The 14,062-nt window shown below is 40.6% G+C and overlaps 1 protein-coding gene across 1 annotated transcript in view; it reads right to left on the bottom strand.

Moving 5' to 3' along the window:
* The window catches only part of LOC124607074 (oocyte zinc finger protein XlCOF26-like), a 299,664-nt gene that overhangs the window by 33,831 nt on the left and 251,771 nt on the right, over positions 1-14,062 (bottom strand). Inside the window, exon 5 of the mRNA XM_047139248.1 lies at positions 13,504-13,851. Within this exon, the coding sequence (XP_046995204.1) occupies positions 13,504-13,851 (348 nt within the window). The remainder of the gene's footprint in view (positions 1-13,503; positions 13,852-14,062) is intronic.

The raw sequence follows: 14,062 nt of genomic DNA, 5'->3' as shown, positions 1-14,062 counted from the left end.
AGTTGGGGAAAATGAATTGTAACATGGATACAAGGTGTTTACAGACACATGTTCATATAACAAATTTCTTCATCTACATATGAGGAATTGGTTCTGCAATTTGTGCCATACGTTTTTGTGACACCCTGCATATTTTGGATAAGGGCCACAAAGATAAAATATGCTAAGAACTAGGGCTCATTTAGTGGCATGTAGACAGTTGTTTCTCCCTGGCTCTATCTGCAAGTGGGACAGGGAAGGAAATGAATAGTAGTGGTAGAGAGTGCCCTCCGCCGTGCACTGTATGGTGGCTTTTGGAGTATGTTTGTAGATGCACATGGAGAACTGATTAACTGCTTCATAAACCACTAGAAGTGCATAGCTGTAGGATGGCCACTTACACTGTGAAGCAGTCACTTTATGTGAGAAAAATCAAAGTAGTTGCTGTACACCTGCCATTTCTCACTGGAGAACCAAGCCAGTGGTGAACTTACTTGCATGAGATGTAATAGTGAGTTGAGTGAAGTTGGTCAGAGGCTTGCTGGGGATCCACAGCAGCTTACATTTATTGGTAGTATTCTTGCCCATGAGAAAACGCACGAACAGGGCCTGGATGGTGGTTGCATGTGGAAGGTGACAGTGTTATAAATTAATCATCCCTAAGAATTTATGTAACTCTTGGAAGCCCTGTGGTGGCAGCAAGTGACTTCTGTTCACTGTAGTGTATGACAAATACAAGTAGTGTTGATGACATGCTTGAGAAAGATGACCTCAGTGTGTCAGAGTTGGCATTTTTCTTCAACAATCACAACACTGTTATCAGTGAGCGCATCAAAAACTTGTTGAAGATGCAATTTATGCGTGTCCTTCTCTAGGAAAAAAATGAGGATGTTGTCTAGTAAGGCATAGCAGAAAGGGAGTTTAAACAAAATGCCATCAATAAACTGCTGCCAGGTTTGACTTGAGTTATGGCATAAACAGGAACTTGAATAAGCCAAAAGGTGTGGTAATTGCTGCCTTGTAAATGAGGACCTGACATTGTGGTTATCTTGTATACCATTCCATTTCCACTGTGGTGAATTCCTCCGGTGTCTTGTGGATTACTTGTCATATGGTGTCATTTCCTGGTGTATGCGTAGTGAATCCAGTCATGTCTTGAAGTGGAGTAATTGGACTTGTTGGATTATGACAAGTGATGCAACGCAGTCTTGTAGATAAAAATGATGATCACTCACTGAAGAGCAACATTGTGTATCATCTGAAGAGACGTGGTGAGGTTGTGCTATGCTGCTGCAAGGACGTGTCCAATGGCACCAGCAACAGAGCAGCTACTTTATCAGAGACTCAATTTCCCACAAGTCAGATGTGGTATCTGTCAGAAATGGCAAAGAAAATGCAGCATTAAATACTAGTTCAGTGAGGTCCACAATGGGGAAGTTCCATGAGATCACATCTTTGAGACCCAGTGTGTGAGACTCAGTGTCATAGATGGTGTTAGCACAGTCATTTGTCACATGGAGTTCTATAGCAGAACTGCTGTGTAATGTAAGGGGGGCACTGAAGATACAGAACTGAATCAATAAGGAATCGATGTTGTTGGCGAAAATGGTCAAGTATGTAAAGCTTGCTGCCATTCTGTAACAGTGGCATGAAAGAGCATTCATTGTCACACTGTGAAATTAGGTGACTTGAACGCCTTCCATGCCCCAGTGTGCCTATCGTGGACCACACGACTCTCTTGGGTAGTTGCAGGAGGGACAATAGTTACGTGCAGTGTCATCAAACTGCTTGTGAAAACTTTAAAGCCAGTCCTGCATAGGTGTGGTGACATGTGGAGTGCCATTGCCAAGTGGGTGAGAGATGGTTGTGTCTGCATAAAGGTCACTGGCCAGGGTGGGGGCTATGATATCATAATTGGTAGAGATGAGTCGCAGTCAGCCAGGCTTGGCTGCAGCGAGGGGGTGGGCATGCTGAGGCTGGTGCTGCAGTCCATGTGGGACACTATTATTGTTGACAGTTTTGATGCACTGTCCATGTTGGAGTGCACTGAAGATTCTGTCTGCTAATTTGAGCCTGATAACCTATGAGTCATGTCCATGACGATCATGGAGAAATGCACTTGCAAAGGAAGTTGACAACCCATAAGGTCTAAAGCCTGTGGTCTGACAATTGATACTCAACTGCATGCATAGTCTATGCCAAAGCTGTAACAGAGTCTTGTTCTCCAATTGTTCATTATAAACCACTTACTGTAGCTGTCATTTCAGTGCCCATGAGAGGTGTTGAAGAAAAGCTGATTTTGATGCAACATACTTATGGGTACTTAAGGGTAATGTCACTTATAACATCTGCATACTCTCTTAAGTGACTGAGCAGTGCAATAAATTTAACACTGTCAATAGTGGCATCATACTGCGAAGGATGCTTTCAACTATCATGAATCAGGTATTGGGTTAGTGTGGGGAAATGGCGGAAGTGTAGGACGAGCACTAGAGTGGATGGAGGCAAAGTCAGTAGACAGTCACGCTGATTACCATGGTGTCATCTGTAATGGTATCAGAGATAAATGTTCCATATCTGATTTAAGCACAGGGGGAGCATGGTAGGAATGTCCAAAGTCTGTAAAACCAGCTGCATCAGCACCAAGTTGAACAATTTTTGCACAAAGTGTGAAAGACTCATGGGCCACAGTGAGCAACTGTGAATCGGACCATTTGGATTGTTGTGGCTCAGTATGTTCCAGATTTTCATGTATAGCTGGAGGAGAAATGAACTCACACAGAAAATCATTTGTAGTATGCCAATGTCTGACATTATTGTCTGTTGTTCCGAGCACTGCACTGGGGAGTGTACTTTCATGTTTGATGAATGTGGGTTGCTGAAGAGTCAACTGCAAAGCACTGTACACTCCAACACTGAAATCTTTATCTTGTCTTGCGGCCTGCAGCACATACGGGTTGTACAATGGCTGCACTGTTAATGCCTAGTATCCGAACTGGCGCAGTTGTCGAGGGTCATCAATGTGGAACCCTAACCTGAGATAGGATCGGGGTGACAGATAACATGTCAAAATATGAGATAGTACACTCTTTATTACATGAATAACTGCACTAAAAGAACATGTCCATACAAGACCCACCCTTAGAACCCAATAAAGTGCATCCACAGTTCCAAAGATCACCTGTGCAAGACCACAGCTGATAGTCAGCAAGGTTAATATGTTGTGGCACCCCACACATATGCAAAATGTATAGTGAACAGAGGCAACTGTCATTTTTATGCCTCTCTGTCATGGGCCGGGAGATTCATGATAATTTTTTTTAGTTTTTTACAATTAGTGCTCAAAAATGTTAGCTCCTATCAAATCAGAAATGAGATATTTAAAGTTCATCAAGAGTGAGAATCACGTCATAACTAGATGGGACACTGGTGGTCCCTGAACTACAAACAAGTAGTTTCTAAGACTGGCACAAGTGGGAGTACTCCTTATCTCTACACTATCTGATCAAAAGTATTTGGACATCGCTACATAATGCTGAACTGACCACTACATGTCAGGAGAGAAAAGCCTCCCAGTATAAATGGAGGTGGAGTATTGTTTTGTCAGCAGAGAAGTAGTAATAGCAGCGCTGGTCGCTCAGGAGAGCACTGTGACTTGGAACATGGACTAGTCACTGAATGTCACCTGAATAACAAATTCATCAGGATATTTCAACCAATCTAAAGCTGCCGAAATTGACTGTTGGTGATATGATTTTAAGTGGAAACATGAAGGAACAACCACAACTTAACCAAGACTGGCAGACTGAATGTATTGAGAGATTGGGCTGCCAAGCACTGTGGAGGGTGACTGTACAAAAAATTGTATGAAATCAGCAGAAGGAATCACACATGAGCTCCAAAATGCTACCATCATTTCAGCTAGTACAATAACTTCTTGCAGGGAGTTAAAAGGACTGGGGTACAATGATTGAGCAGTTTCTCATATGAAACTTCCTGCATATTAAAACTGTGTGCTGGACCCAGACTCGAACTTGGGATCTTTGCCTTTCACACGGCAAATGCTCCACCAACTGAGCTATCCAAGCACGATACATTACCCATCCTCACAATTTTACTTCTGCCAGTACCTCATCTTCTGTCTCCTCATAAGCCACACATTTTGGGTAATCAGTGCTAAGGGGGGCACTAGAGGTTTTGCAAAAAGCGATGACATTGGACAGAAGATGAATGGAATTGAGCAATTTGGGGTGATGAAATACCCTATACCATGTGGCAATCTGATGGAAAGGTTTGGGTTTGGCAAATGCCTGGAAAATTTTACTGGCCATCATGCGTAGTGCCAATAGTAAAGTAAGGAGGAGGTAGTGTTGTGGTATGGGTGTATTTTTCATGACTGGAGTGTCGCCCCTTATTGATTTTAAGAAAACATTGAATGTGGAAGGATTCCAACATTTTTTCAGCACTGTGTTCTGAGTACAGTAGAGAAACAGCTGGGAGAGGATGACTGTTTGTACCAGCATGACAATGCACCCTGTCATAAAGAAGCACCTGTGAGGCAACGGTTTGTGGATAAGTTGAGCCTGAAAGGGACTGGTCTGTGCAGAATCCTGACCTGAACTCAATACAATGCCTTTGGTGAGTTAGAATGTTGATTACACTCCAGATTCCAGTGTACAACATCATTATCTTCTCTGGTTTTGACTCTTGTGGAAGAATTAACTGTCATTCCTCCATGGACATTCCAACATCTCACTGAAAGTGACCCCAGCAGAATTCAATCTGTCATAAAAGCAAAGGGTGGACACATCCATATTAATGTCCACTATAGGTGTCTGGAAACATTCAGTCACTTAGTGTATATCCGTATACCTGAGCAGTTAGTAAGTCGTGTCTAGAAGGTAAATAAGATATCAGTGAAGACAAAATCAGTTCATGTAAGGATGTTTGCTAACTGGTGAGCAATGAGATGGGACAGATCATACTGATAAGGAATACTGGTAAAAAAGATAGCACATCAGTAGTGGTTTGGAAAGGCTGTGGTGTGACTGGCCATTATCAAGTTTCAAATGACAGAGGAAATGAACAGCACTTTTAGAATACTAATAAAGCTCTTGGGTTATAAGTTTCAGGCTGACATAAATTCAGTGAGGTCTTCAGAAGTATAACAAAATCTAGGATTATGATAGTCTTAAACACACAAAAGTCAGAAGATGATTTCCAACACAAAATATCTGTGATCTGTGGTGTGAGATACTAGGAAGTGCCCAAGGGTTGCAAATGAGTCTAAATCGTAACATCCATTCACGTCATTAGATATTTTAAGTAGGAGTGTCATGAATCTTGTGCAGTCTTCCCAGAAATACTCCTGTCAGTGAAGTACAGCATCAGTAGATCCATTAACATCTTATTTATTTATTTACATTTTCTTTGTATGGAGCCATCGTAATGATGGCTTTTGCAAACGTCAGACTTAATACTATGGTCATATTTACACTTATAAAATACACTATATTCTGTAAAATACACTACATTCCGGAGGATAATAACAGTGTTAAGAATTCCAAGTAAACATAGGGCTTGTGATATAGCACTTCTCTTACTGCAACCCTGTTGAAAACATTGAAAAACTTTCTGGAACCAAGTCAGTCAGATGTAAGAACTTCCGGGAAAGATTGAAGAACTCTTTCTGTTAAAACACTGATATGAGTTATCATCTTCCTAAGGTGGTTCACTGTGATGTTAATCAGGAAGATTACAAGACTGAATGGAACTATCAGGTACTAATAGTGTGTAAGTAAAATGCTGCAAATCCTTAAGGTGCAAGGTCAAATGCAGTGGTCAGGCTATACACGTCTTCCTGATACTACAGATTATTCAGTGTTATTCAGTGGTAGAGACACTTCAGGGGCAGTTCCTCAATACTGAGGCTTTTTTCCCCCAAAACAGCTGTTTGTATGTACACAACAGAACTGGTGGCAGAGACAAGCTGCATTGGCTAGGCAGCCTGAATTCTGGCTGAGGAATGAAACTACTCAAACTTCTTCAACTAAGCCTGCACACCTTTCACTTGTTGCCTTTTAGTTTTATCATCAGTCAGCTTCTGTTCATTACTTTTACTGTTCCTTTTTAGTTAATATTATTATAAAGGATCCAGGACTGGCCTCAAAGACAGGCTATCTCCCCTCCTCTTCAGTCTGGCACTGGTGCAGTGATAACCAACCTTTTACTTCAATCTCACAAACCAACACATGTCACTTTGTTCATCCTTTCCTAATTTGTTTATTATGCCATACAGATTCCGTGTATCCTGGTGACCTGACTAACTCCTCTCCCCTCCCTCTCCCAGCTACTCCCCTTCCTTGTCATTTCTACCTCATCAGAATTTCTCAGCTGCTTTTATCCCAACCTACTGATTAAAGGGCTAGTGCCACTTTGGTGTTTTGTTTATGTATTTCCATTATCTGTACTGGGAGATGCATTTTCTGCATTTAATACTGCACAGCATATATTTCTTTATGCAAAAACATTATTTTTGATGGCTGACCTTCATTTTCAAAATAAATTATATCAAGTGAGATGACAAATCTGAACTGTTATAATACGCTGCAAGTATTCTGGTAATTCAAGAAATTTGTAGAAGAAACAGTCGATATTATTTTTAGATGTATGTAGATTGTCAGCCTGTCACCTGTCTTGTAGCAGGATTTAGCAAAATTAGTCTGTACAGATGATTAAAGAATGAAAAATCATTACTGTCCATGTAGATATAGAAATCTTACACAGGAATACATAACAACTGTTAGTCATTGCTGACTCAGCTCTCTTGCTTCCAGTACACTTTTACCTTGTGGCTGTCCCTCTTTACGTATTTACAACTCGTCTATTCCTTATCTCTTAATATTTCTACACTTCCTTTTACCATACAGTACCAGTCTTCAAAACACACACTGGCCACCTGTTGCACAAACTGAATGCCCACTCTTGTAATATCCCACTACACTATAAATAGCATCACAACTCTCTACTCTAATTGCAACACCCCTTTTTGAACATTTAATTTCAATGCAGCTTTTAACATATTCTCCTCTGCTGGTATTTATTGCCCAATTTGACTGCTAGCCGACTGAGCATGTTTATTTACAATTTCATTGTATGAACACATGTGTTTATTTAAGACTACATGTGTTTTTTATTGTTATACATATCAATTTGCAATTGAACTTATTTAATTATGGGTGCACATGATACCACCTGCTACATTAAAACATTTTCTGAACTTCCTACATAACTCTCTATACATTAAAACATTTTTCAGCTCCTTATTTTTGAACTTTTTAACAATTTTTCAGCCACTCCTTTTGTCCAACTATCCAACCATAAAATCCAGCTCATTCTGCTTTTGCCAATTCCGAAAACTCTCCTTTGCACTTGCAAAACTCCAATCACACATTCTCCTTCTAAAATCCTGTCTGGTGCATGGTATCCTAATTAACAAGCTTACCATTAAAACTGGCATCTCAAGTTGTCATCCATCTTACCATAAGAACCTTCACCTTTCCCATTTCCATCAGTCCCTCATCCTCATCAATCTGTTCCTTGATAATCATACAATCGTATCAAAACATGTTTGACAGCCTTTATTCTTTTTGTAAAATCCTTTTACTCTGTGCTGAATGCCATCACTACAGTAGAAACTCTTGTCCTTCAACAGTTGGAACAGCATCCCAACACCATCTGAGGAAGCTGTCCCAGCTACACCTGTCTTCTGACTACATGGGACTATCTATAGCCAAGAAGAAGGCTACCACCCTGATTCCCCCCTCCCGATCAACTCCTCATAGCTCCCTTCCCCAAACACACCTTGCTGACTGACTTACTCCACCTTCCACATCTCCAAAAAGTTTTTCCACCCTCCAAGAAACACAAAGCTCATGAAAACTCACCCTGTAACAGTGTTGTGAATCTTTCTGCCAAAACTCTGGCTCTGCACATTTCTCAGTACTTTCTAATAAACAACCTTCTTCCTACAAACCCGTCAACCTAGTGCCACATCTGCAGTGGAAAGCAGGAGTTGTCGAAATATACTGATAACCTTACCAGAGCCTTTGCTGACAGACATTATGCTATCCAGCTCATCCATAAACTTATGTGCTGAGCCATCTGCTCCTCTGACACCAGTAAATCTGTTCACCAGCACCAACCAGCACTCCTCTGATCACCCATTATCATGCTGGCCGTGAGAAGCTCAACCACATCCTCAATGAGGGCTTCAACTACATCTTGTCATGCCCTGAGGAGAGGGATATCCTACCCGAAACCTTACCCACATCCTCCAAAGCAGTGATTTGCCTTCAACCCAACCTACAGAATATCCTCGTGCACTCCTATTCCAATCCTGGAACCCTTGGGACATTCCCTTTTCGTCAGCCTAGGTGCAAGTCCTGTCCCATACACTCACCCTCCATTTACTACCACAGTCAAATTGCAAGCACTTCCAATATAAGGCAGAGTCATGTGTGAAAGCATCTATGTTATATATCAAGTACATTGCAATTACTGTACAGCATTCTGTGTGGGCATGACAATGAAACTGACTGTCTACGCAACTGCCAGGCGAACTACAAACTTGACCATACAGTTGCTGAAAAAATGCTGTGCACCACAACCCAATTGACTTCAACAGTTGCTTCACTAAATAAGTCATTTGAATACTCCCTTCTGACACACGTTTCTCTGAACTACGCAGATGGGAATTGGCTTCCCAGAGTATTGGGAACTCTTGAAATCCCCCGGCTTATACCTCCACTAACCTGTTCTCACTTCACTGCCTCACTTTACCTTTTCTCTTCTCTCTTAGTCCACACCACTTCTCCATCCAGATTGTACACTGCCTTCCCCCACTACTTCTTCTTCCCCATCCCCATGTGAGGACAGTCTCTCTTTCTCTTTCTCTCACCACTTTTCAACCACTCTTTCTTTCTTCTCTCCCTCTTCCCTCTTCATCTTCAAATTTATCTCCCCCCCACCCCCCTCCACCCCCACCCTCTTGTAGGTGAGTGGTTGTCTTTCCCTTATTTTACGTACAACACAGGAATTCCATTCACTGTATATATACCAATATTAGTTCTGGGAGTCTGACTTTATTAAATAGCTGTGACAAGTTATTAATGTAGAAGATGGGTACATACCGAATTTGTCCATTTAAATACATTTTAATAATAATGTCCTGTATATTAGCTTTACTGCAGCTATGGATTCTACTGTAACATGTATTGTATATCCTGCTAAAGGGGTACAGCAATCTTTTTACAAAATTATATTCCAGGAATCTACTGCGAAATGTTTTTATTATCAGCCTTTTAATTAGAAATTTTTTTCAGTAATGTGATTCTGATTGTAAATACGGAATCATCCATTTTGTTTCTCTAATAGTACCGCTGAGATTGACAAAAATATGTACAGATTCTTTTTTGATTTGCTGTAGGTTTGTAGGAGAAAATATGCTTAGATGAGATAAATAATTTTTACCTCACAAGCCAACCATCAAGAAATGTAGAATAATGATATTAATAACCTAATAAAATTAAAATGTCTAACAAATGTCCAAATCATTTCAATGCCCCCCAAAAAAGTTCTAATACTGTCAAAATATTTGAAGATTCTACTTATAATATTACACTGCTTGACAAAGAAAAGTAAAGCACTCTGAAGACATGATCAGATGCCAATGTAACTTTGTACACATACACACCATTGGCAGGTGTTGCAATTCCCTGTGAGAGGTAGAACAACCGCCAGAGTGCATTACTGTTGTTTCTGTTTAGTGTTGTTACCAGGCCCTGTATGGTATATAAGGGGTTAGACAGCATCAGATGTTGAGTGATCACTGTTGAGAAGCAAGGAGATGCTGCATATTCATGTAAGGCAGTGTATTCAGCACATGACAGAGTTTGAAAGGGGCCTCATTGTGGGTATCTATTAGTCTGGTAGTTCAAATCACACAATATCAAGATTTATGGGGCATTCGGATGCGTCTGTGGCCCAATGCTGGGCTGCATGGGAATGTGACGGCAGGCATAATTGTCATCAAGGTTCCGGATGGCCACATCTGACCACCACAATGGAGGAGAATCAACTGTGCACTAACACACCTGCCATACAAGAACAAGTACTGGATTCCTTGCAACATTCTATGCCATTCTGATTCCAATAGTCGGAGATTAGCAGCAGTCGGACTTGGGAATTACCCTTCCCTGCATAGGTTACTGTTAACACCACAACACAAATGGCTGCATTTTGATTGGTGTTATGACCAGGAACCATTGGCTACTAATGAATAGCATTGCAGTGTGTTCCCTAATGAATCGCTCTTATGCACTACCCTGGATGCTCATAGCCTGCAAATATGGTGGTGACCTATGGGGGAGGGGACCTTCTTTGAATATTTTGGAGAGGCACCATGATGTGTTACTTCTGGTGTTGTGGTGTCTTTTTTTGTTGTGACTGAGAGAATTCTGACCGAACAACAGTATGTCGTGGACATCCTGAGTCCTTGTGTGTTAGCTCTCTTGTGCCAGTATCATGGTGCAATTTATCAACAGTGCTCATTCACACATGGCAAGGGCCTCTATGAGCTGTCTATGTCAGGTTGAGGTATTCCAGTGGTCAGCAAGAACCCAGATATGTCTGCAATAGAACTTATAGGAGATCAGCTTGTACATCAACACCATATCTAGGACCAGTTACAACAGTTTTGGGACCAGCTTGCCTTGGGAGAGGCAACTGAATTAGTGCATGCATCCAGGTCAGAAGCAGTGCAACACCATACCAATAAATGGGGTCATACTGCCAAGTTCTTTGTAAATTTGACTCAATTTTGTAATCACTGAAATATCATTACATACACCCTCAGCATATGAACTTTCACTTCATTTCATCCCCCCCTTCTGGGTGCTTCACTTTTTTTTAAAAACAAAATTGACAAACATATTGTAGGTAAGTAACTCAAACATATGTGGAAAGATTATAGCTAAAGTATCATTAGGGAAACAGAAAAAGTCTGATTCTTAGATGGATTGTAGCTTTAAGTTGCATTTTTCCAGTGTTCACCTCACAGCACATTGTGTAAGCAGTTTAATATTTTAAATCAAATGATGGTCAAACTGCATAAAATGTACTCAATAAAATATTTACCAGGTGTAAATTTACAGAATCATGAGTAATGAAATTAAGGAAAATGTATTTCATTACTATTTACTTATGAATGAGCAAAAAGGTAGTTAATAATTTAAGGAGTAACGTGGACAACTCACTAAGTAGTAGAGGCACTGATTCGTAGAAAGGCACATAAATAAGAATGAGAACTTTTCTAGTTTTCAGACTAATACTTTCTCAGAGTTCTAGAGTACACTCACACACACGCTTTCAGAGGAGGGACACTTGTGAAAGACTAATGTCATTTACCAGCTCTATTGTAATTTCTGCACAGCATTTTATGTAGCATGAACACCAACCAGCTGACCTCCCAATGGCCACTGCCAAATTATGGTCAAGAGCAGAGTTGGCTACCCAGTGGCAGAACACACTGCTGAGAACAATACACTTGATTTCAATGGCTGTTCCACAACCCATGCCATCTGTATCTTACCTTCAACACCTCAACACCATTCTATCCCATAATCCTCTGAGCATCAGTCTCCACTAGCCCATGCCTTACACCAACCTCCACCATAACTTTGTTCATTCTACATCCACACTTTCTTCCCTGCAGTCTCTCCTTCCTATGTTCTATACAACCCCTCTCCCCAAGCAAAGGCCCATGTCACTGTGTGCTGTACACAACTTCCGCTGACTGTGCCCCGAACAAGCTCATTAGTGCCACACTTTCAACCTATGAAACTGCTGCCTCTCCCTCCCAGCTGACACCACTCTTTCCCAATCCTTCCCATTCCCTGTCTACTATCTCCATTCACCCACCAACACAGCTTCTCACCTCCAGTCGATTTGCATTGCTGACACAAGTAAGTCAGCTTGGAAAATTTGGTGTGTGTGTGTGTGTGTCTCAAAAATGAATTTGCCTGAAAGCTAGCAAAGTTTTCATGAGTTGTTACCTTCACTTCTTAAATTATTTAGTTTTCAATGGGTTGTTACATATTTTGTACATGACGGCTGAATATTTCCAACATTTATATAAAATACACCAGTTATATGAGGTTCATTCAAATGAAACCTGGTCAGTGTGTCTACCTTTTCCTTACACGTAAGGTGGCACCACATAACTGCGGTTATGGTGGCACCATCTTTTAATAGAGCGACTGACGCGTGCGCACTGTTTGATGTTGCATAGTGCCAGTGTGGTTTCACGCCAAAGAGAAGGTAGTCACACAACTTATCATCCACTACTGAACATACAGGCAAGTAAGCAGTAACAACAAGGAGCGATTCGATTTTTGGTGGCAGAGGGAGTTGCAGGCTGTGAAACATATCGACGGGTGAAGGCTGTGCATGGTGAGTACAGTCTGAGTTGTTCAGGTCTTGTGGAATGGTGCAAATGATTCCTTGAAGGGCGCAAGTCACTGGAAGACGATGCTCAACCTGGACAGACTCATTGTGTCATCACACCCGAAATGGTTGTGGGTGTTACGCTTTAGTCTTGGAAAACCGCAGAACCACCATGGATAAGATCCATTGGTGTTTGGACCTCTAAAACAAGCTATTTGTGGACATCAATTCACAACGGACGATGAAGCGTGTCACTGGGTCCAGGCCTGCATCCAACAGCAGCCCACTACCTTCTTCAAGGATGGAACTGACCAGCAAATGTCACAATGGGATAAATGTGTCAACAATTTTGGTGACTATTTTTGAGTATGTGTACTCTGTATAACTCCATTTTTGAGTTAATAAAATTGTTATTGTTACTTTACGCTAGTGACCAGGTTTCATTTGAATTCCCCTTATAATTATCAAGTGTTTTGTATGTTGTTACAGAAATGCGAAGTGTAGAGACACAATGATCATGAAATCCTATTCACATTCATCATAAAGGTAATACCTCTAATTCCCTTTGAGACAAAGTACTGGTGTAAAGATTTGCTTAGTTCCTGTGATACAGCAAGATACCAACCAAAACAGCATGATATAGGTAGAGTGTTCACTTGTGGAAATGGTGCAATGTGAGTACTAATAAAAAGAGAGTAGAGTTTAGTTAAGACATTCAGATGTGGCTGGGCAAAATGTATGATGGTTATCATGCCAGCACACCTTTATTCTGAAACTAAGTTTTTGTTTTCTGTTAGTGACTAAACACATAAATATCCTGTCCATGCACATAAATAATTTATGAATATTCTATTAACTGCCTGTCTCGTTTCCTAGAAAAACAAATACAGTCGAGGTACATACACAGTGCTGACACTCGCAGATGGCTGATTAAAAACAGCAATACATTTTTATACTAAAATTCAGATGTTAATAATCATTCTTCATTATTTAATTATTAGCTAGGAAGATCACTTATACTGAAGTCACGATGCCCATGGCGTGCTCTAACATGTGCAACAACATTGAATTTCTGGTGGCATTTCATTATACAAAAAGGGCACTGGAACTGTGGTGGTTTACCACACTCATACGTTTGATGACGTTTCAAACTATCTTTTCTTTTGTAAATTTTCCCACATAATGTGCAAGGATGCAAATGCTGCTCATTTGCTAGTGAAGATAATGTTTCTCTTGATAACAGCGGAGACACAGTTGCTTCTTTGCACCCTGAAGGAGTTCTCCAGTTTATACTAGCAGATGATTGACATGTGGCTAGCATTGACTCCTCTGCATATGAAGCATCATCCCAAAGGTGTGACTCAGACACTGAAATAACAGAAAGCATAGTATCTGTCTCTGGAGCTAAAAAGTGACATAATATTTATTGCCTTACTGGAGTATATTAACTTTATTAAGGCACTTCGGATTCTATACTAACAAAAATGTTCAATCACACATGTATTCATTAGATCTTTATTGTAGGAAAACTCATAAAATTTTATAATGGATTTTGATATTGCAGTACAACTAACACAAT

This window comes from Schistocerca americana, chromosome 3, assembly GCF_021461395.2.
Source record: "Schistocerca americana isolate TAMUIC-IGC-003095 chromosome 3, iqSchAmer2.1, whole genome shotgun sequence".
Classification (NCBI taxonomy): domain Eukaryota; kingdom Metazoa; phylum Arthropoda; class Insecta; order Orthoptera; family Acrididae; genus Schistocerca; species Schistocerca americana.
Note: the sequence above shows the minus strand (reverse complement) of the source record. Positions and strands in the feature narration are given on the sequence as shown.